The following is a 24953-nucleotide window of genomic DNA, read 5'->3' on the forward strand; positions in this document are numbered from 1 at the left end:
GTTCCTATGTGCCTCTAAAATACTGAAGTTGCATTAAAAAACACCATCTCAGTTCTTCAGTTGCAGGAAGGAAAAATGTACCTTTAACTATCCTCTATTTCATTTACACAATATATGTGCAGTTTTTCAGGAATACGGATTGCATTTGTCACATCATCAAAACAGTAAGAGACAAAGAGAAAAAAGTGCTCCAAAAGCTAAGAGTCACTCTTACTGGGCTATTCTTTTCACATTGAAATAAAATAGAAAATTTGAAAACATTTTTTCAGTAGAATCAAACCAATATTGCTGTAATTTTGTACTTAAAAAAAAAAACCAAATCTCTTCTTGACCTCCCACATACCCTTATTACTCAAGTCAAATTATTTCCATCAGCCTCCTAAAACCACTTACAGACATATTATGTAGGCTTATCATTGGTTTTGTTTGTATATTTTCTATTCTCATTCTTACAGTAACTATGTGCAGCTTGTGATTTGCTTTAACTTACAGTAAGGAATTCCAAACTAAATAGGATGAGAAAAAGTTTGCTCATTAATCTTAAGGAAGTGTTGCACAATGGAATAATTTTAGCAGTGTATTATGATAACGGTCCTACATCAAAGAATTTAAATGATTGCAAAATATTTTAATGAAAGATAATTTAATACCTTTAAATCATTCTTTTAATCACAGAGAGCTACAAGTCTGGACACAATCTCAGAGTGTACTTTTGAGATTGGTAACAATACAGGCAATAGTCAAATCAAGAAATCATTTTATCCAAGATGAAGAAGGAGTCAGTATCAGTGTTAAAACCAGTGCCCAGAAAACTACTTGCAGGCTGCCAGCCCTGTATTTCGGTGCAGCAAATGATGCTGCTGGGTGTGAGCTCTCAACCCTGCAAGTCAGAGCACGGCTCTCTCAGTTATCCTTGTTTTCACGGGGATGAAGATTTAATCTTTAGTTTCATCCTATAATGTAATTTGAATAGGCCTGACTTTTACCTCAGATTTATAAAAGTTAGCTAGCTATACTGTGCCATCATTGTAGACTATTTTTATAGGCAACAGAGAGAAATAGGGACGTCCAGAGGACAACTTCTTTCATAACAGATACCAATCCTAGAGGAGATAAATCACATTTCATTGACTATAAAAGGACATTAATGTGACTGCCTTTGACAGCTACATTTTAGATATATGTATTAGGTGAGATGAATTTTTATGACTGAAATTTTATGTTTTTTTCAATTGGGGGAAGGAGACAAAGAGTGGAAATATATGTATTTTTCTGGACACAGAACTATCCCAAAAGGTTCATTTGTATTTAATACAACAAAAAAGAAATGCATATAAAAATCATGACTCATTGATATGCCCTTGATATTCTTGTTCCCAGTCTCAGAAAGTGAAGTGATAGCTTACTCACTTCAGACTCCTCAGTATCTTCCCTAAACCTGTTTGGATGTACTCTAGTTGCCCCTGGGGAGTAGTGATGAGCTGCTTGGATTGCTCTGATATTTGTGGTTTCCTGTGTGTACATTTTAAAGGACTATATACTGAGACTAAACCTTGGCCTTACAGTGAGTACGGAGTTTTTTGGTAAGTATCGGGGTGCTGTTAGGTAAGTGTAAGACATGTCAGTGTAGGTAGAGGTTCGTTGACTCTCTGTTGGTGCGCAATAGGATCCATACACTGTATTCAGTCTGAGTCAAACTCACCTAAACGTAGGTATCTAATACCTTTTTAGAGGTCCTAGGCCCTTCTGCCTAGCCTACAGCAGCTTGCCCAGGAGGATGCAATTGTCTTGTAGGTCCCATGTGGATGTCTCAAATGGTACCAGCCAATTATCTTTGAACTCAATTTGAATTTATTGTCATGGGAACTTAGACAACTAGTTTGCATGAATGCATCTATGTTTAGATGACTTGATCTGGAGGCAAATCCCATATCATTCAACTAACCTGTTTGGCCAAAGGCTAATTCTGTCTGGCTATGCCCTAGGACTGTCACCAATTTTAGTATCTTTTTCTCTGATCCTCTGGAAAACGTCTTTCAAGTAATGTTTTAAGTATCAGGTTTACCAATTGCCCTTCTAGGGTAGATCTGAGTCTGAATAAAATTCCTGACACAGAAATGGAGACTTAAGTACAAGCTCATCTTGATGAAACTCCGTTTCAGAGAAGTGAAAATAGAGGATGGGAGTTGCTGAGAGCATGGCAGAGATGTGAAAGCATCCCAAGAGGTTTTTTATATTAACAAAACAGAGAATTTGCTGGGAGTAAAACTATAAAAGTTTTCCTCTTACTTCTGTGCCTCTCCACTCAAACATATATGCAACTTTATTTAAATAATGAAGAACTTGCTTTGCCTCTACCTTCAGATGCCTCTGTTATTGGCAAGAATTTGGGTGGCAGCTGCCCACTGGCACTCTATTCTCCTGGAAAAGGCAATTTTGCAAGTTAAAAATAATGTCCCTTAGGAAAAGTACATTTGTAAGTGGCGAGCATTAATCAAAATGTCCTCGCCATGAGGCAGAACAGTAGCGAAAGCACCTGAACTTGTCTCCCTAAATGCCTGATAATACATTTTTGGAAAGAGCTTTACTATCCAATGTACATTCTAGAAGTGGAAGGGTCCCTATGGAAGCGAGACCTGACCTGCCGTAAAGGAGTTTATTGTTATTTTGAAGTGCCGCTCTCTTTCTTCACACGTACCCTCTATTGGCCCCTGTGCCTTTGCTAGGACCCGCAGGAGAGGAATTCCCCTGTGGCTGCACAAACAGTTTTTTGGAAAAAAAAAAAAAAGTATTGTAAAGAGCCAGAGCAGAACACGGCTCACACCCCTGTTGTACTGAAAGCATAACAAAGGTAAGGGCCAGTTTGTCAGCAAGCAAAACTGGGTCAACTTCAAGAGTTATGCTTAGTTACATTAACATGGGCTGAGGCCCTGATGGATGAAATATTACATGTGAGCCAGTAAAAATTAGTGTCAGAACACAATCAAAATGTTGTGTCTATGCCCAGCACAGCAAGCACGGTAGTTCCAGTGCACATGTCATCATTATGGCTCCTGACATATATGCCTTCAACAAAAACCAGGACTGAATACATGCAGAGCTTCTGAGAAGGCTCCTTAGAGTTTTTTTTTTCATTCACTGAGGAACACAGAAGGAGAAGCACTGGCAGGAGAGGGATCCTGCCTTCTTTTTCACTACAAGCATGAGGAAGCACTATGAACTGGTGCTTCCAGGCTCACCCGCCCTGCGAGCTTCCCACAGCTGCACAGACCCACCTGAGAACAAAACCCTCGGGCAACCTCAAGCTAAATAGCTGGGCTGAGATTTACCTCTGCCACTGTTAGCTTCTGTCATGTCAGGAAGGCTTCAAACACCCGAGCAGTGAATCACCTTCCTTGCATGATTTTATTTCTTTCTTATAAATTCTTTTTTTTTTTCCTTATAATATGATACAGAAAATGAAGCTGAGAAAACTGTGAAAACTGATCCCACAGAACAGCTTTGAAGTAAAATTCTGACAGGAAAGGGAGCATGGGTGTCCTTTTTAATAAAAAAAGAACCAGCTGTCTGGCAAATCTAGTAGGTTACAGAGGAATTATGTCAAGCACAGAACAGCAGGAGTAAGGGAGAAACACTCATTACACATTTTTTAAACTAATCAGAGATGGAAGGCAGTGACTTCATTTTTTGTCTTTGCCTTTGCAGATCATCTCTACCAAGGAGAGTGAGAATTATGAAAAGCTCCTGGCTACTGCTCCAACTGTTTTCATGCCTCATCAGCCTGAAGAGGCCAGGCAGCCAGGCAGCCCCATTTAGCACAGCCTTACTCCATCTCAGGGAATCCCTGACTTATGAACAGTTGCAATGGCTCCTTGGCCATCCTCTGTTGAACTCTTCAAACCAAAGGGCTTGTGTCACCTTCATCCCAGTGACTCCCTGGGCCACTTCCACCATGTGGAGCTACTATTAAACAGCAGTGTCAGCATAGCAGCAGAACTTCAATATATTTAAAAGAATTAAAGACTAATTATTCCCCCCAGATATACCCAGAGCAATGAAAATGATGTGTGCGTATCCAAGTGCAGAACTGGGCTCATCGTTTGTTAGTGTAAGATTTATTGTCACAGTATAGGCACACAAGTTGGCATAGCATCAAAGTATTAACTCAGGATCCCCAAGTGCTCCCACAGATATATGGTATGTTTCCTGCAGAGAATTAGAGTGCCAGATAATTCCGTGGAGCCCCAACAGTAATTAAAGAAAGTCAATAGGCAAATTATAATTGAGAAAACAGCCTTCTGTATCTTATTTGGACTTAAGGTTTTGTGGTTTTAAACATACCTGTTGTCAATACCACTGCTAGCTATTACTTAGCAATGGATACCAGTAAAAACCTCTAAGACTCAGCATTTATTTCTACAGAGAGAACAGAAATTGTAGAGATGTTACTTCATGCATATGTCTTCCCCCATTTGGCTGGGTTTTCCTAGCCATAGTGCATTGGATTAAGAAGATCCGAGCAGCCACCTGGATGAAGTATCTCATTCTTGAGAAAAGAAAATCACATATATATTGATCATAAAATGTTTTTCTTTTAGGAACTGAGGAGCGTGTTTTTCCAATTTTTATATTTATGTACAATTATAAAATCTCCTCCGAGCCTTCTCTTCTCCAGGCTGAAGAGTCCCAGCTTGTTATCCTTTCCTCATGGGAGAGATGCTTGAGACCCTTTGTCTTCTTAGTGACCCTTCACTGAACTCCACTAGCTCCATATGCAGTAGCCCCATGCCTTAAACTTTTGCCTGCCCTTGGTATCCTCATATCTTTGGAAAAAAAAAACCAACCAAACAAAAATAACTACTGTCATTAGTGTTCAGATAGCAACCAGAGAATCAGTCCTTTTGGGGTCTGCAAGGGTAGCTGTGCTATGGAACAGTGCAACTTCTTGATGAAATATCATATTCTCATGCCTTTAGGTTTGTAGGTACATCACCATGCAATCTATTTACTGGAAATGAGAGTTTTGTGGCTGAATATCAAACAGGTGCTCTAAGAATTCACCCTTCATAGCCCCTTATTTCAAAAATGGAAACCTGAAAACAGCTTTAAGTCAGGAGAAGGGAAATCTGCAATTCCTCAGGCATTCTGAGTAATCGTATGAGCTGTAATCGAAAACTCCCTCATGCAATGTGACCTTGTTTGAATTAATTGGTTTTGGAATTAGTGCTCAATAGTTCAGTAAATGTGGAATTCTCTGAAGTTTACTCATTGCCAAGCAGAGTCCTACTGGCTGAGAAAAATAAAATGGACAAAAGACAGTTCGCTACGTCTCATCTTTTTCAGCAGACTCTTCAGGAAGCACGAGTTTAGTAGAGCTACCTACTATGAATTAGATAAAAGGAGGTGCATATACAACTGATCTGACAGGTTTGCATGATGCTACTTTTTCTAAACAAATGAAGCCATTGTAATGCAGTGTACTGGCCACTCAAGGCTAGTAACTATAGCCCCTGAAAGCAGCAGTGCTTCAAGCTAAGTTTCTTTCAAGATCAGCTGGAAATCCCTGAAGCAGGAGACGTGATCTTGGACTGACACTTAACATAGGACAGAAATCCAAGATGCCTTTAGAACATGACCCAGTCCCCATTGTGCTGAAGTCCATAGCTAGGTGGATTTTTTTTGTCATTAATCCATGCATCAACAAATACAGTTGTAGCCAAATAACTTGGGTTAGAGGAAAATGTGGCATAGTTTTAAGAAACTGAAGATGATGCTTCCTTTTATTCATCAGCCTAAAAGCTGAAGAGCTTAACCGAGGCCACTCAGTTGGTGCTTGTTGATGGAGAAGGATTTGGTACCCCTGACTGGAGTGCTTCTGTTCCTCCTTATAGGATATTTAGTCTTTTCTGTTTTAGCTGTTTCAATTTGCATACAAAAGCAATATTCACTGAGCAGATACCCCACCTGATGGGTGAGTGTCCTGAGCAGTGGGCTAGGGCAGCAGTGTCTCCCTCAGTAAAGGTGAAAGTGTTTTATACAACGCATTTAAAAAAAAAAAAAAATCATGATGAGGGTGGTGAAACACTGGAACGGGTTGCCCAGAGAGGTGGTAGATGCCCCATCCTTGGAAGCATTCAAGGCCAGGCTGGATGGGGCTCTGAGCAACCTGATCTAGCTGAAGATGTCCCTGCCCATTGCATGAGGTTGGACCAGATGACCTTTAAAGGTCCCTTCCATCCCAAAGCATTCTATGATCCTATGATTCTACAATAATGCCATCAGGAGAAACTGAGTGTGCCCCCCCCATCTGAACACATGATAACCTGGTGTTCAGGATATCCTGGATGGCCAAAGGTGCAAATACCAGATTATTTTCTGTCTCAGAGAAGGGATTTTGACACGTTCTTCTGCTTCACAACAGACCATCCTAACTGCTACCTCCAGTATCACTGCAACTCAGTAAGTATTTCTGCATTCACAGTAAAATCAAACATCAGCAGGAAAAAATGTGAGGAAACATCCTGAAATATTCTAAAACATATGAAGTCAGTCATATACAGGAATCTCTCTACATATAGGATGTGTAACAACAAGAAATTGACCTTCTCAGGCAAAGGGGAAACAACTGGAGAGTGGTTAAGATCTTCCAGACCTCCTTGTTGGTTATGTTTTCATAGTATAATTCAGTGTTGTACCAGGGTATTTGAATGACTTTTCAGTAGGGCAGCCCAGGTATTGCAGGTGTTACTGTGGCACTGCTCCCAGCCGACTGCACTGTTTCCCCGCAGGACTATACAGCCGGGGCCCGCTATGCCCTGGGCTGGTGGTGACACAGCTCCGGTACCTCAGGTAGCTTGCGTACCTCCCCGCAGCACTCTGCCACGCTAGCCAGGCGTTACCAGGAAGGAGCCTTCCAAGCGGACAGTGTAGCATATATACGTGCAGATATACTTAGATAATAGGGAAGGGAGCTGGTACTACCAGGAAAAGTGACCCAGATTTTATGCACTCTTCCTGAAAAGTGAAGCACTACTTGCAAGAGTAGCAACGATGTAAGGCAGTAGTAGTTACAATGACTACTGCACTCTGTGACTTCCCATTCAGGAAATTACATGTTGTCTGTGATGGAGGGACAAGGTGGGAGGCAGCAGCAGCTGGAGCTGTATTTTCTCAGCTGTGCATCTGACAGCTGCAACTGGATGCAGTTCAGAGACAGAAAGCATACGCTGTCATTCACGTCTTTTAACGTGAAGTAGGTTTTTACTGGGTTCATTATCTCTTTACAAAATGAATCAGGATGGCTAGAAATGCGCTAACCACAATGAAATAGGAGTCTTAGCAGGGGTCACACAGAGTCCAGGTCTAGCTTACAGTGTGCCAGAAATGCTGGCTGCCTCCTCTGCATTGCCACTTGTCTCATTCATTGACATCTGGGGCAACATGTAGTGCCCTATGTCTTGTCTCTTCAGAGTCTTCGTCAGAGGTGGGGGAAGTCTGGTTCCACAAATAATTAAACTACATGGGTCTGTGCAAAAGTTATGTTACCAATAAAAGTTACATTAGCAATGAACCATCTGGCTTTCTCTGTAAAGTTATATACATTTAAGAAGAGCTAGTTACTGGTAGTTCTTTTTCCATCTATTAGAAAACCCTCTTAACAGAGTCCATTAATAATGTCCCACATAATATTCATTATAGTTGCAACCTTTCTACCTTCTGAAAGCTGTTAATGCATCTAGGAACATTTTAGGAAACTGCACGCTGCTTATATGTTCCTGCTGTATGCTGTATATATTCCATACTTTTGTAATTGAATTCATAGATCAAATATTACATTTTTTATTTTAGATTTACATTTTTAGTTACATGAATTAATTTTTAGCTAAGCATGTGTGTTATGATTTAATTGCTTTACAAAATCGATATGAGGCAGTCATGACCTATATCACTAAAATTTCAAGTAATAATTAAATTGCAATGCCTGTTAATTTTCTAAGAAATTGCTTTAGTTTCTTTGACAAGAAGAGTTTGTTACATCAGAAGCAAAAAAGGAATTAATGATGTAATGTAATGTAATTTTCCTAAGAATTCAAAAGACTGAATTGGAACTGAAGGCTGATGTGAAACTTTGACCTTTTTGACATTTGTTTGAATGAAGCCTGTATAAAATGTCAACTATCTGCCAACACCATTTTCACATTTCAGGCAATTGCTTCCTTTACAATTTTCATAGAGGGCTGGAGAAGTAAGATTTTTTTTTTTAATTATAGTGATGATAGGAAATGAAGCATCTCCCTCCAAAGTGACAGGGGCTGAAGAGAGAAATATGGAAGAGTTACCCCTAGGGTTTTAAAAACAAGAACTTATTTGGCAACTGAAATTTTCAATTAATAGTGAATCACATAATCCTTACTTTTCTTGTAAATGAGAAAAATATTTCTAATTTGAATATTTATCTTACATATAAGCTAAGGACAAACTTGCTCAGTGGTACAGAGATAATATTTTGAATACAGAACCACGCTCAGGACTGTATACAGTCCATAGGCTTGGAAACAGTTTTGGCTCAGGAAAACATCTCACATCATCTTTTTTCTCCACAATGTCAATATCGCCTCACCACAACAAAGCAGAAAGATTACACATTTGGGCAAGAAAAACTATCTGATAAATCATTTCTGAGATGAGGGAGAAGTCATGTGTGAAATGAAGGTTAAAGTTTTCAAAACCACATCATTTAGCCAGCAGACTGCTAATCAATGCAAAACGTTTTTCATAAGTATGAAAACACTGGGATGCAAACATATTTACTGCCTAATCTGGTTATTTTCCCAAACATATTCTATTATTCACCTTTGTTGCTCTAGAGAAAATAAAATGAATTCTTTTCGGTGAGAATTTTGGGCTTATCTAGCATATAAACTCAAGACAGCTTAGGTTAAAAAGAATCAAATTGGTAACCAAAGTAATTCTGAAAGTATTCCAATTCAGTACCTGCAGTCAGACACTACAATAGATATTTAGTTGTGTCTTTTGCTATGGAAGGTTTCTTCATAGTAATCACACATCATTACTATATGACAAAGATGAAAATTAGTCTCTGAGGTAGCAATAAAATCTCACTGTATATCATGATAGCATCTCTATTAAACAAAGGACAGAAACATCCCTAGAGGTGGCACTGTAAGCCACAACTTCTAGTTTTACACATAGTTTTATATAGCAATTAATGCTCTATATAGCAACTATGCTCAAGATAAAACATTTTATGCTACTTCTGGAATGCAAATTTATGTTATTCAACCTCAGCTTACTTCCTTTTTAAGCTCCCACTGTTCTGTTATACAACAGATGTGTCAGGCAAAGAATTTAAAAAGTATTTTTGCATGATACATGTTGAGCTCTATTTTTACCTTTTGTAGATGGGTAGCCTGCACTGCAATTTAATACTATGTGGCAAGGACAATATCATAATTAGGAAGTGACGTTAACATATTTGGAAACATAAAAATGAATTTGCATCACTTAACAAAGAATATATATTTGTTATAGATTTAATTTTAATTATTTAACTACTATCTGTGCAATCTTTTCACTACCAATAGTAAATGCTAATATTCTAAAATGAATAAAGCTATAACCTTTGCTAAGCAACTAATAAAAGAGTAGAAAGTGGCCAGAAGAATGTTAAAAAATCCTAAAAGTGAATGGCATAACAATGAATGCTAATGGTTACTGATGAGTAATAGCAGATGTGTGAAGCTTGCCGTAATGTTTATGATTCAGTGTATTGATACAACTGGTTACACCTTTTCTAAAAGTAAGTAATTAATTCCCTATCAAGTTAATTGCCTGTAAGTGTTTAGACCAAATATTTTAAATCTTGCTTCTCCTTTTCTTTTGGTACTTTAAGGACCTAAATTAAAATCAGTGCAACTGATCTCATTTAGAAGATCAATTACTTGATAGATAAAAATACCTAAATGTCTAGTATCTAAATTATACCATTTGCACTTGCACTTTTATATTTGCACCTGGATAACTGTATGTATGGGAAACGGGGGTCAAATTATGGCTATGCTGAAGTGCAGGTCCATTATATTGTGCTTGCAGGATTCTCCTCAGAAGGAGCTTATTCCAAGCTGGAGCCACAATGGTACAGTATTAGAAACCTAAGAATACTGGTATCAAATATTATCACTACACAGGGAAACCGTTTCCAGTGTCAAACATCCTTTTACAAAACAAGAAGACATATTTTTACATGCAGAACAGTGGAAGGGTCATTGTAGATTTGCTTACCTGTGGTTGACCTGATAGTTGAGGTGATGTTGGAAGATGCCATCGCAGGTATACATTCATCATCTTGGGAATAGCCTGCCTGAATGGCACGCAAGTAACTGTGGCTTCTTGTTCGGAAACATCCAGGGAGGTCAAGGGCATCCATTGCCTGAGCTTCAACTTCACTAAACACTGATTCACACACCGATTCAAATTGCCCATTAACCTCTGCTTCACTCATCTGAATAAACAACAACAATGCATTTGATTTTTGACTTGCTTTTTTGTGATCATCACGGCCTCAACATCTCAAATGGACACCTGTACATTGATGAAGAACTGTTTTAGCAAATAGTTAAAATGTAGTAATCCCTTCTGATCACATTCACATTTTTTTAACTTACATCAGCTGTTTATATGTATATAGTAAGTACATCACACATGCCATACAATTAATTTTACATTTAATATCTTTTGGCATATTCAGAGGATTGTAAATATATGATTTAATGGTAACCAACAAGATCACTCTGCGCTGATAAAAATCCATGTTCTGCCAGGATAGGAGAACAGAAATCAGCTACACTAATATTAGCCCTCAAAAGGTGAGGGTGGATTGCCTGGGATCCTCACTTATCAGCAAAGTTACTACTCATGTGGACATCTAGCCTGTCTGGCAGGTTGTTATCTTCTCACTATAAAGGGGCTCAAGGAAGTATCTCATACTTGAAGATAAGTAAGTGCAGAGGAGGTGATGCTTCTGAAAGGTTTGAGAAATATTGCATCTAGAGTTGTGTCCAGTGAAGCATGTGAAAGAATAACCATTGTCTGAAATAGAGGGAAAAGTGGTCAGATGAGAAAGTAATGCTTGGACCACCTTTAGCTGAGAAGGGTCATAAACCAAACTCATTCCCTGGGTGACTGGGTTAGCCATTCAACTACCGTGGAAAAAACAGATGCAGCCACTACTGCTGCCTTTTCTTCAGCAGCATTATTTTAAGTCTGAAACTTCTGCCACCAGGTGTGCTGAGGAACCCTGCCTGTCAGAGCACCCTAGATGTGCCCACCTGCATCACCTACCAGGTTGGCCCCTTGGGGGATTTCAGCACCGCCCTCCAGCTCCCCGCAGGGCTTGGGCAGGAGCCAGCATCTACCTGCTGACCCTGCCCTGCAGGTTGGGCATGATGCAAAACTGTACATTTTCAGGTAGCTTTCATGAAAAACAGGGTTTAGGGAAGCTGGCCAGGCTTAGGGAACCTCTCGGTAGGGAACTGTGTATTGCAGTTTTGAAGATGAGTGCCTAAATTCTACCTAGATAATTTTCAACAGGTTCTCTGAAGTCAGCCCTATCTACCTGTAAATGTACCTGAATAATTCAAAATTATGTTTATCCAAAATCAGATAGGAAGTTAACACTGGACAGACAAATGCATGACCTCCTGACATGTCCTCCTGACAATATTTTTTTAAAAAAAGAGAGTGCTAGAAATCAGAATCAGTATAAATACCAAGTTAAATTCGTAGCGTCCCTAAACAGCATGTCCAGTTGATATTACTTTTTCTATACAGCTGCTAAGTGCATTTTTCATTATTCCTGTTCCTAGTACATTATTCATTATGGAAACAGAGTGAATGCAAATGTTTCAAATGTTTTAGGATTTTGATTAAGTAAATGGAAATTCCATACAGAACTTCTGATGATAATGAATAACTGATATTTTAATTTCATGTAAGACATTTTGGCTACTAAATCTCTTCTGAAAGGAATTACATTACCCTTCAGAAAATTTGCTTCTAATAAAGTTAAGTAGACTAATGCAATCTCAAAAAGATTAAAAAAAAAATCTTGCTCAGAAATATTTTGCATACATCATTGATCAGGAAATCTATGATAATGTAGTCCATAAACACTTTAAGTCCTAATCACTTCTTTCAAACTAAGGTCATTGAAAATAGAAAAATAAAAGTTTTAAAACTTAAATTAAAAATATAAACCATGGAACCCAGCATCTTTCTTGACTCTGCCCTTGGTCAAGAGTGAAAAAGGAAGGATCTCACAAAAAAAGGCATTAAAAATACCACAAATCATACAAACTGCTATTATGTAGATGGGACAAGAAGATGATGGTGTCATGGAAAAAGAAGAGGAAACAGCAAAGGTTCAGAACTTGTTATTTTAATACATTTGCTTTTTGTAGTATCTATTAAAAGCATTTGTTACTGGTCTGGAAACAGCTGGACTGTGACATAGGAAGTATGTGGTTGACACAAAATTATGTAGGTTAGTGAAAACTGAAAAAGAAAGTAAGGAACTATATCCAGCAGGTTTAGTTAATCTGGCCAATTGAGCAATCAACCTGCAAATGAAGCCTATTGTGAACATCTTTCCAGGTAATGCACATTGGAATGAAAAATTTTAACCACTGCTGAAACCAATTGGTCATTATGGACAGCTCAGTGAACATCTCCATGCACAGGCATGGTCAAAGAGGCAGAAGATGTTAGAATAGTTCTATATTATAGCATTGTTAGGTGACAGCCAACAGCGCTCACTTTGAATGCAGGATCTAATTCTTGTGAAACTTTCTCAAAACCAGAGTGTAACAAAAATAGAAAATAACCAAACCAGGGTAATGGAAACCAAAGCATGAAAATGATGGGGACAGGTTTCACAAGGGAGCTATGAAAAATAACGAAAGGTTTGGAAAATGACTGACTGTTTTTAATTCTGATGTGTGCTATACAAGATTGTACTTAGATTTATCCCACATAAATTAAGGAATTTGACCGAAGGGCATTAGTCAGGTGACTAGTCCCTCCCAACTCTCTACAGTCAGTGGAGACTGACAAGCATTTCCAGAGGGCTCTCAGCCCACTTCGGATGTGCATTGTCCTGGAAGAAACTTTCACTCCATTAAATACAGAGGAAGCTTTAGTTGTTGCCTCAGTTAAAAAGCCTCAAGTTAGATGAGTTGAATCCAGGCCTGAATAGCCATGCAATACAAATTGAATGTGAATGAATATAAAATTGCTTTAAAAAGATTTTTTTTAACATAACCATTGTGCATAATTAGCTACTACACCCTTAGGTGCCTCAATAAATGGTCAAAGAAAAATAAAGTAACGCATGTCTGAGAAGAGGGCAGGGCCCACCTGTCATGAAGCAACACAGGGAAGAAACATCAGGACCAATGAACATTAGAAACACTGGAAATTTTATGTAAAGTCCTCTGCTAAACAGAACATGCATATACTTTGTAAGGCTGCTTGCACTTCAGGCCTGATTCAGAACTCACTTCAACACGAATTAGTACTAACTAACTAACATAAAACCAGCAGGGTGGAAAAATGTCTCTTTTCAGAAGTCCCCATACATAGAATAATTGATGGGACTTATTCTTTCACCCAAGTAGAGTGAGGGATTGAGTTTAGAGATGAATCACTGCTCCTTTGGAGCACAATTATTTCAATCTATATCTTAATCTGGCAACCCACATTTACTGAAATCAGAATAGATATTTTCAGAGGATGAGTATTGTAGGACTCTGCCCCTTATGCTCAGTCTGAATCTTCTTAACATTTAATATTTAATATAGACTGAAAATGAAAATACCGGTATTTATATTTTTAATGAAAATTAAATGGAAAATATTATGTGTGATATTGTCCCTTTGTTTCTAGCATTCAGTATTTTTTTTTAAATTTTGAATAAGGATTACATTCCTTAGAACTGAATTATTTTGACAATTCACATCCTCAGTTTGATATTAATTAAAAAAAAAAAAAACCTGAAACCATCCACTAGTAACAACTCTTGCATCTGTGATTAACCTATAAGAAAAGTTATAACAAGAATTTCCCACCTGACTAACACAGCTGGCCTGACTGAGCGTGCTCACTGCTCTCATATAGCTCTGATTCCTTGAGCGAAACTTTGGGGAATTGTAGTTTGCAGAGGGATCCAGGTTGTGACCCCCAGGCACGTCACTTGCAGTTTGAAGGTAGCTCTGACTACAAAGGAAAGAGGAAGAAAAAAGGAAAGGGTGTAAAACTACAGATGGAATCAATTAGGACACTAAAGACAGTAATTTGTATAAGACTCACAAATCCATTCCCCAGGGTCAAAATCTCTCTCTCTATAAAGCATCATAGATCTGTTGTAGTCATACGCCTTAGCACAAGCAGAGATCTGTCTGCAGCTCTGCTACCTAGAGGATATGAAATTTTAAGTCTTTGCTGTATTTAAACATCATCAATCCTTCTGGCTATTAGTGTTGAACTTTACTAAAAGAGAATGTCTAGGTCAACAGGAACAAGAACCAGAGCTAAAGCATAAACCAAAGTAACTAAAAATGTTTCTTCATAGATAAAATCTTGTCATCTGTTTTTCATCAAGGTGTTAGGCATCAAGAGACCTTTTATCTTCAAAGGACTGATATATTTTTACAAAAGATCAAAATATCCCATGTTCAGCTAAAACAAATAGATTAATAAGGTACTCAGAGCAACTGCATGAAGCTCTAGAAATGCTGTTCTTACAACACATCTCCCAGTTTGAAGGACTGCGACCCTAATAGCACACCAAGCCCCTTTCAGTATGCTTTCACTACAGGGGTACGTTAGTCTTCATGGTTTATGTCAAATATATTGTTTATCTATCATTCCAGGAAAATAAAAGAAGCCTAAGAATAGAACTTTGCTTTGAATACAAAATTAAGAAAAACCTGAAAGTTGTGAACAAAGTTTACCAGAGTTCTCAGAACCTCTGAAAATCAGATTTTAGGAGCCGTGTGACACTTGTCCCTAAACAGCAGTGCACAAATTAATTCATGTTTCAGAAAATGTTGGGTTTCATGTGGTAAATAGGCATTTTTATATTTATTCCTTAAAGGTAGCTTTAACAAAAACACAGTTTCTGGGCACAATAGATTTGTGCCAGTTGAACGTCTGTCGGTATTGGCAATACAGCTATTTGATACTGAGCTGGCAGAGTGACTCAGTGCAGCCGTGGCTGTGACACGTGTCTGGGCTGTCAGGAATTTCCCTGTGAAAGGGGAAGCTTCCTCTCTGGAAGGACCAGACCACTCAGTGAATAAGAAAGCCACAGATTCAACTCCTGGTGCAAAATGACGCACAAACCAGGACCTTGTTTCTTAGACCATACTTATCAAACATTGAATGTGACCTTAGGCCCGTGCTTGAGGAAGGACTCAGGTTTCCCCACACAACCTGACTTTGGGCTGGAAGCAATCCCTGAGGAGCACTCAGGGAGGAATCTCAGACCCTTTATCATGGCTCTGACTACAGTAGAAAATAGTGTTGAGTTCATCTCCGTGTGTGGCCATGTCCTTTGATGTCAGATATGTGAGATGACCCAGGGTCCCTCACATCACCAGCTACAAGAGCAGATGGGATTTATAGACACCCCCCCCCCCCAACCTTGTACTTGGGAGATCTGTTCTCAAGAACTTCCATGTGTTCTCCCTGGCTTGGCCATCTCAGGGTCAACATAGACATAGCCTTTCTTCATCAGTGCATCTGCCAATGGCTGGGCTATCTGCTTCTCTGAGATGGGCTGCTGCCTTCTTCAAGAAAAGGACAGGTTCTGTTTTCATCTTGGTGCAAGGCAGGCATTTTTTTTTAACTCTTAAAAAATCTCCCTGGAGGACAAACATTTTTTAGTTCCTGTCTTTATTCAGTGCCTTCCATGGAATACCTCTGTAACCTCAAGACAGAGGTAAACTATGTAGAAACTATGCTATAACTGCTAAAATCAAAATGAAAATGTATGAGATTGATGCAGGCATGTGATTAGAGGTTAATTAAGTCATTACAGTCAAAGTGATTTGCAGATTAAGATAGCTGTCTGATAGTGGATCTAATTTGGTTTTAGATGATGAAAACAAGAACTGTAGCACCATTTTTTTTGTTCCCATAGGTATGAAGACAAATATAATAGATTAGGCGAAGTGGTGTAGAGCCTCCCTATCTATATTTAGTTGCTGGAGGTAACTAAACCTCCTTTCCTCGATAGGAAGCAGGCTGATGACTGTCACCTGCTTTGTGTCATTCTGATTCTTTGCATATGCTTTACTATATTTTTTTTCGTATTGTTAATTCAGTATTTTTCAGAACAGTTAGATGAGCCCCCTCTGGACCTTCTGCTTGTCATCAGGTGGTAAAATCTGGGATTCTGAGTTCAGAAGCAGTTTGTGAAAGAGACATTTGAGGTTTCTTCATTAAAACATGGGCCACATTAAGAAAAGATAGAGGCAGTAGAATTAAATTATAAACCATTAATTATTTTATAAACTACTTAAAAATTAATTAAATTAAGCTGGCTCCTGATAACTGTCTCCTTTGCTACGTAATGGTCTACAACCTAGTATTTCATTATCCCTGTGAGGTATTGCTATCACTAAATACAATCAACAATTTCTACAGTAATAATTTACTAGGGAAAGAAGCCTAGTATTCCGTGGTACAGCTAACCAGCTGAGTTTTGATGGATGAGTTTGGACACCACTTGATAGTTAAATAATTTTTCATTTATCAAAGGAGAGCAATTGATTCATAGGACTGTAACAAAATAAAAGAAATATTACATATATTAGGCTGTAAAAGCAATTTCACGTCCATTTGATTAATACTTTGAAATTTTCCTGATAAAAAGAAAGATCAGTTTTTATTTCTAAGATATACACTCAAAGTTATCTTCTAGGATAAATGTCTCAATGCATGGTAAAAATTATGATCTTGCTATAAACATGATCCAGAACCAAAATGCCATAGACCTAAGAGTTACATCAGGAAGTTGGTCTCAAATGTCATAATCTGTTGCTCAAGGAACTTTCATGCTTGTCAACAAAGCTACAAAGCACGCATCACACGTGTCATTGGTAAATGCTGGCTTTTTAATGACATCCACCCCATCTATAAGCTTAGGAACAAAATTCTTGACCTTCTTTTCCAAAACACCACAGCTCTATCACTTTGATAAAAGAAAATAATTTTCTTTTATGCTCTGTAGTAGATGATCTTATATCTCAGCTGATCACTGAAGAAGGGCAAGACAAGCATGAGCACATGAGATGGTTTGACAGTTCATCTCCGGGACCACACACAAATACACACATTAACATAAAAGAGGTGACTCTAAAGTTCAGTACTATGGAAAAGGAGAAAGAGAATGAGACTAATAGGAAAAATTAAATTGGTATGTCAGTCCACTTCCCATTTGCTTTTCCAAACAAACAAGATCTTAGGAATGGATTCCCTTTTAAAAGCTTTTTTGCCCTCAAGGGTTGCTTTCCCCTTTCCATTGGCTAGGGCAATTCCAGGGCAGCTAGGAAGAGGTCTTAAATTTAACAAGAAGTATCTCAGCTGCAAGCAAGGCTGAAAGCCTAGAGAAACTTTTAGGAATAAGGCAGTCCCATGTAATGACCTTGCAGCTCTTGAGAACCTCTATTCTAAAAGCAAAGCTTTAGGACTCCCAGTGAAGACAGCTAAATTTGCAACAGCACTTGCAGTGCTCAGCAGATTGCCTGAGTGTATTCAGGGAGGACGAAATACTGTATTATAACCACATAAAGTGAACTACAGTATGGCATGCTTATCTGGGACAGTATATCTGATAGCATATCTGATAGCATATCTCGGATTGTATGTCACCCTGATATAGAGTGAATGGGAAAGAGGTTAGGTTGCGTATTCCAGCAGCAAAACATAGATAAAGAATAAGGGAAGAGGCAGCAGTCCAAAAAAGAGTTACTGCTTACAAGTTTCTAGGAGTCTTGCATCACAGCCTCCATTTTCTTGCATTCCTCTAGTCTGCAAAGACTCAGGCCTCTGTATCCAAACCTCATATGTCCTGCTGCCCCTATCTGAAAGCTGCCCCTTCCTCCAGCCCCACAACTCACATTTACCAAAACCCGCAAGTACAGCTCTCCTTCATTCCTGACCAACCCAGATCCTAATCCTTACTGCTCCCTAGAATCCTCTTAATTCCCAGGTCACAGTTGTCCTGCTCAAGATCTTCCAAAACACCATCACAGAAGCCAGCATTTGGTCACTTGTCCTACTCCTGCCCTCTGCAGATTTCAGAAGTACCCTTAACACCCCTATCTGTCAGCAGAGTCCAGCCTACCCCTGCTACAGCCATCTAATCCTACTCCCTCACTGGGAACACTGGCTTCCGCAAAAGCACAAACTCTTCTCCTTCTTGTGGAAACTAACTATTCTTGCTCACACCTCACCAAAACTGAAATTTAAGAGCAGAACGGGGAAATAATTTCTGGAAAATATGTGTTACTTTAGCCCCACAAGCAACAAGATGCACTAAAAAAAAGAACAGAAAAAAAAGACAACATTTTTCACTCTTTTGACTCCAGAAAACAAATTTCCTTCTGTGTTTTGCTATGTCTTAAGCTGACCTTAACAGGACTCAGTAGAGTAAAAACATAGGAAGACATTTACGTTTACTTATGTTATAATCAAAAAGAATTAGATAACGTTGTCAAAAGATTTCAGGAGATGGAAGAGCACATCTACATCTCCTTATCTTTTCCCCACTTGTGCCATTGTAACAGAAAACTTGTAAAACTAGACAGCTATTTAGAATGTGTTTTAATGAAAGGAACAATCAAGAAAGCTAATCCAATAGCTGCAATCAAGCATTAACTAATGATAAGGGAAGGACTAATTTCTTCATCTTCAGCCATCTATTATTTAGCCATCCATTTCCTCCTCTATTAACTGTGTATTTTTAAAAGGAGTAAGATGCTTACTTTACTTTATAGACAGTAAATAACTAACTTTGTTTTTTTTTCCCTGCATTCCATTGTTTTATATAACTTTTGGAAAGTTTATATGACCATGGAGAGTGTCTGAAGCTGCCCAACAACTTCAGCATATAGTGCTGGGGAATTTGAGGCATTCCCGCTGCGGTCTGTACCACAGCACCTCGCACCACTCACTTGAAGTCTGTCACTGTGCAGCACTCAGCCCATGCTTTGTCATCACTGAGTTCAGATGCTGAAGAACACCCAGGATGGTCTGTGGCGTGTTTCCTGACATGTCATTGCTGTATGATGAGTATTACTGTAAGCTAGAATTACAACACAGTACTGTACCGTGACTTAGGCAACCATTGCACGTTTTGCAGAAGACAAATCTTTTTGTCATTTGCTGAAAAGGTATATATGATAGTAAAACAACACGGTTTCACTTTTAGGACACCTTGAAATGCCAGATTTAGAGGCGGACATGGTTTTACAGCTTATAGTTAAGCCACGGTCAAAACAAAACAAAGAAACTCTCTAATTTCTCCCTACAAATTCAGATTCCTGAGCAGCAGTACTTGACAGTCAAGACAACCTTAGTGGGAACATGGGGTGTATGAGTCCTGAGAAAGGGATCTCTGTCACGCTGCCTTTTTTTTTTACTGTCTGTATTTTATTTTGTAATAAGTGATTGATATCATATACTTTGCCATAAACCATGGACATGATGCCAACAATGCAGCAAACGTCGTGCACTTGCCAAGGTCATTCCTTGATCTACTGACATCCAAAATAGTGATCACTCCCCAGAGCATCTCTTCTCTGTCAAATGTTCAGCCACCAGTGCACCCTGGGTCAAGAAGGTACCAAAAGTGAATGAAAATATTCCAGGCCTCTAAAAGTTTCAGCAAGAAAGTCACCTTCTGACTCTGAATAGGTCTATCAGGTTTATTAAGGGAGCATCAGATATAAAGTAAGTCCATTTTACATGAAATTAATTTTTGGAATTATAATATTCTAAAATAGTACCTTTTTATTTTCATGATCATGCCTGCATTTGTCCAAAAATCTGAGAATGAATGGGAACATTAAAGAAAGTACAATCACCTCTGTTTAAATCAGTATATGCAATTCAGAAGTATCATTCTGGGACAAAAAGATAAAATTTGTAAAAGAATTCATCTTGGCCACCTAAAAGGGAGGTGCATTAGGATTAACAAAGTAGCATAAGTTATCAAAACCTATTTTATTCAGAGATTTGCATTTCAATGGATATTCATTTCTCTATCTGGATCTATCTTAACTATGTCTTTGTAGGTACATGAAATAACTCATCGACCAGAATCTAATGATTAAGCTTAGCTAGCAGTGTCATTGTATAGCAGCTGCGAGGCATACTGTGTCTCTGTGGATCCCTGCTGGAGTCAAGAGAGCTCTGCAAAGGGGCACAGATGTGCCTGTGTGCAGCCCATTGGAGAACTCAGAGTATAGACATTAAGTCTGATTCTCCCTTTGGAATAGCACAGTTAGTCTGGTTCTTCAAAAAAACTGAAAGTACACATAAATCTGGTGAATTTATCTGTAGCAAAGAATTTCTTTTCTAATCTTTGCCAGACTGGAACTTCTCTTTGATCAGTGATAGATATGAGAATTTGGGCCAAATTAAATTTTTAAGATATCTATATATTTCATAATTGAGCCATTGTCTTTTCTAAAAAAGGTGCCTGAAAGATATTGAACATTTGATTTATTACAGGAATATGTTAGGAAAGAGGTGGAGACTGCTGGTAGGAGAGAACCTTTCTCGTCAGTAAGCATTTAGGGATTTTGTACAACATGAACCAGAAGAGAATGAGAGGAAATCATCCGGAATAGTTGAACAGTCTGGTGGTTTGATCACTCCTTGCAAAGATACAGAGGATGTAGGCTCAATCAAGCCTGTACTCCAAATCACGCAGAATGTGCATGTAATAAAAAAAGTCTGATGTGGGAAATCTAAACTCAGAGCTATTGTTTGTAAGAGGTGACAGATGTGCACACATAGCTAATCCTAAAAGTCTTCTTCCAGTATCCTATTCTGAGCTTGCCCTGGAGAGTAGGCAGTGAACCGGTCAGCAACAAAAAAACTCAGGCAGATGTTATGGAAAAAACTTACAGGCATTTAAAGCATCAGGTAGCCGTTCAGTAAATGGATCAGAGGATCAAATATTGGATGTATGTTCCTAAATCCCTTTATGGAATTGAAATAGTAATAATTTTCTTCAGGAAGCTATCTCACTTTTTTTCCCCTTTTATTTGCTTTTGATACATATACATGTACATATGCAAAAAATCATAATTAGGCAGAACTGTAGACTACAGACCATCAGGACTCAGTAAAGCATCTGAGCATGAGCTTAATTTAAACTTACATGTAAGTCCACTAAAGCCAATAGGTCTTAAGCAAATAAGTGACCTTCTCATGCTGAAGTTGCAGATATTAATGAGACTGTGTAATTTCTGGGGAAAAAATAAGGTAGAATTGGGAGAAGTGAAAATATATATATGATTTCTGCTTTTTATCCAAAAGCATCTTAATTTTCAAATCCTTGCCTGAAGAAGTGTTTCTACACACATACTTTATAGTCTCATTTAGTTTTTATTAAAAACTAAACAAATGAGAAAAGCAGCTCTTGATCCTTTTCAAATGAAAAGTAAAACTAATGTATTTGCTGAAAGCAGAAATGAATAAGCACCAGAAACCAGAAACATATTTTCTTTTGGATCTCAGTATTTGTGCTTGTGAGACTGGCCTGAATCTTACTGCATTTTCACTGCAACCCATCACATAATTGCATCTTTCTGACAAAAGCCTGCTTTATTCCGAGAAGACTCTGCGCTTTGTTCAGAGTCTTAGGATCCCCTTTCCATCCCTAATCCAGGGTAATACATTTCAGCCCTACTACGTAAAGCTGGTATTTGCTACAATGAAGGAGGAGAACTGGGCTCAATTACTCCCCGGGTTTCACACTATGCTGCTTCTAAGAGAACAAGGTGCCTAACACTGCTTAAGAGCATTTCCTATTATTCTGCAAAGGTAGAAAGAATAGGGACCATCTTCTGACCCCGTAAAAGATACTTCCTAGGTAGCCAGATGACTAGCTGCCCTTCATTAGCATTCCCTCTTAACCCTGTGGACTAATCTAACCCAGATCTTATTGACTGCAGCAGAGAACACTATCACTGTGCCAGTGGCCCACTCATTGCATTATTAGTTGATAAGGCTTTGTAATTAGCCCTCAAACTCTCCTCAGTAAATCTCCAATTTCACCCCTCAGAGACTCTGAGTAGATGCTACTACTCTATAGGGCCTCAGAAAGCTAGTAATGAAGTGTGTAATGAGGCTTTTTAGAGTCTGAAGATTGAGGAAAAAACAAAGATAAATAAAAAGCATATAAAAGATGAGGGTTACTTTTCTAGAGATTTTTCCCATCTCTTCTATTGAAAATATTTCTCTGGAATGGCTTCAAAACCATTCCTAATTTAAAATGCAGAAGAGTTAATGGTAAATTGAAGTTTACCCTTAAAAAGTAAAAAAAGCTTGCATCACTGGTGTGCAGCAATGGATAGCATTGAAATAGGACATTAATTTCTCTAGCAAGGAAACTGTGCTTAAACTCTCAATCTGTGATGTTTTTGCAGCACACCCACTCCTCCACACGTGCACACTTACCTACAGCCTGCAATATCAAGACTCCTCTCCGTGTACTTACCAAGTGGTATTTCTCTAGGAGAAATATCCACAAATTTGTTCATCACTAAGTGATATGGCATTGGCACTGTCATGGGCAAAGATGGATGAAAGGACAGAGGTTTGGTCTCATGCAGTGCTTCCAAACTTCTCATTCGGTTTTCCCTTTCTCATGTTGTAAGTGTGCTATGGTTAGCACAAATGGTTACAAATGGTAGGATTTTTTTTTTTTTTAATGGAGATTTCCCACATGTCTTAGAGGAGCGTGTGCTGTTCCATGACTTCTGCTGAGCCAAGGGCTGTCAGATCTTCCTGTTTCAGTTTAACCCCCTTGCTGTGTGCTTTGGGAACGTTTTTGTTGCCATAAGAGTCTGCAGAACAGAACGTGTGGACATGCCTTGGGTCCTAGTCCAGATATTCTTCAAGTCAGCATATGTTAGTATGGCCACGGAGAGATGCAATCTCTCACTCTGACAAGGGGAAGGGCAGGGAAAGGTTATTTTTAAGTCAGATCACTGCTTTGATCTGGTTTACCATAAGCCCAGAAAACACTTGTGTCACAACCATTTCAGGTCATACTTAGGCATATTAGCTTAAACACCTGAAAAAAAAAAGTGGTTTTGCATTGAGATACCAAACTGCGAAGTAGAGTGGCTGAAATATAGACATGCATTGTGCTCTTCAAGTGTGCTGTGGGCTGTAATAACATCCAACGCAAAGGTGTTAGACATTTGAGGGGGGCATGGCTGCTTTCTCTGTGAACATGACTCAGAGTTTGAGACACTCACTTCCACAGAGGGGCCAAAACCTGGCAGAAGTTTAGATGGAAAATATAGCAAGACAAATCAAAGCACCACTGGTACTATACTGTGCCAGTCCACCAAATAATTTGTGCTATGGCAGATTTCCTTCCTCATGGAACCCTACAGTTTTGTACTACCTGTCTGCTCCCATGCCTTTCTGTCTGCTCACCCATCAGCTTAAGGTATCTGGAGTACCAGCTGCCACAGTAAGGTCTGCCATTAGAGGATCACAAAACAAAGGTACACATTGCTGTCACTGATTTTATTTTATTGTAGCTTAACCTATTTCATCCTCATGTTTGCAGCATCTAGTTTCCCATGAGTCACTTCAGAGTATAATGGAAAACTTCAGCACAGCACAACAATTCATTTGCACGAGTGATCAGTATGATCTTCAAATAGAGTGTGTTAACTTTGGGCTAAATGCTTTTGTTATCCCTTTTGACTAAATGGTTAGACAGTTTTCAGAGTCTTTCGCAACACTTCAAAAAGGAGCTACTGAAAATGGAACTTACTATTTCTACAGTTCTATCCTGTTCATTTACATAATCAGTATATTAAGTACTCTTTTCCTGAAAATGAGAAGCATCAAATAACCAGAACATTATCTTCAGTCATAGAATTAGTTTTCCATCATATAGTCCCAAATTCTTGTCTTCTTTTCAGCTTTCCTTTCTGGATCCTAGTGTCTCCAATGGCTCCATGTCTCAGCTTTGCTTGTTTTTGTCACAAACACAGAGAAATGACATTTACTAGGTTGGAAGGAGAGCCTTACAAATCATGTGGGTCAGTCTCTTTTCCAGGATTGCACAAAACTTACTTAGGACAGACATTCCCTGTGTTTCAGCTACCAGTTCCATAAACTGTTCAGCTGTTTTGACCTTTACTGTAAATGAAAATGCCTAGGAGCACTAGCTACCTTCTACAAGCTACCTTGTGTAAACTACCTTCCAACACAGTTTAACTCCATCCCCAGTAGCATCACAGCACGGCAGAAAACAATGGACTGAATTGAAAGGGCTTGCATTTCACCTCCAGAAGACCTGTATTTGTTCATAGGATACAAAAACTGACATCCAAAAGATTTTGTATGCCTAATCATAATGCAAAAAAAAAAAAAAAAAAGTTTAATATTTTTTTCTCCTGGGACTACTGTGAGTCAAGATAATTTCCACAATAAATGGGATTGCTGGCACCATTCCAAGAAAGCAAAAAGTTGAAAAGGAAGCAGATTCAAGTATGTGTCCTGTCTCCACCACAGCAAGCCTTATTGCATTATATTTCACTCAAATGCAATTTAATAACAATAATAAATTACACTGGCCTTCGAGTTGATGTTATAGGACTAAGTAGTGCAAC

General features: G+C 38.6%; 1 protein-coding gene across 1 annotated transcript in view; it reads right to left on the reverse strand.

The window, feature by feature from the left end:
- The window catches only part of DLGAP2 (DLG associated protein 2), a gene marked incomplete at its 3' end in the record, with an annotated part of 398367 nt that overhangs the window by 39755 nt on the left and 333659 nt on the right, over window positions 1–24953 (reverse strand). The window contains exons 6-7 of the mRNA XM_082305420.1: window positions 14145–14292; window positions 10303–10522 (exon numbers count right to left, since the gene is read on the reverse strand). Coding sequence (XP_082161546.1) covers window positions 10303–10522; window positions 14145–14292 — 368 coding nt within the window. The remainder of the gene's footprint in view (window positions 1–10302; window positions 10523–14144; window positions 14293–24953) is intronic.

The sequence above is a fragment of the Platalea leucorodia genome (genome assembly GCF_965183815.1).
Source record: "Platalea leucorodia genome assembly, chromosome: 3".
Taxonomy (NCBI): domain Eukaryota; kingdom Metazoa; phylum Chordata; class Aves; order Pelecaniformes; family Threskiornithidae; genus Platalea; species Platalea leucorodia.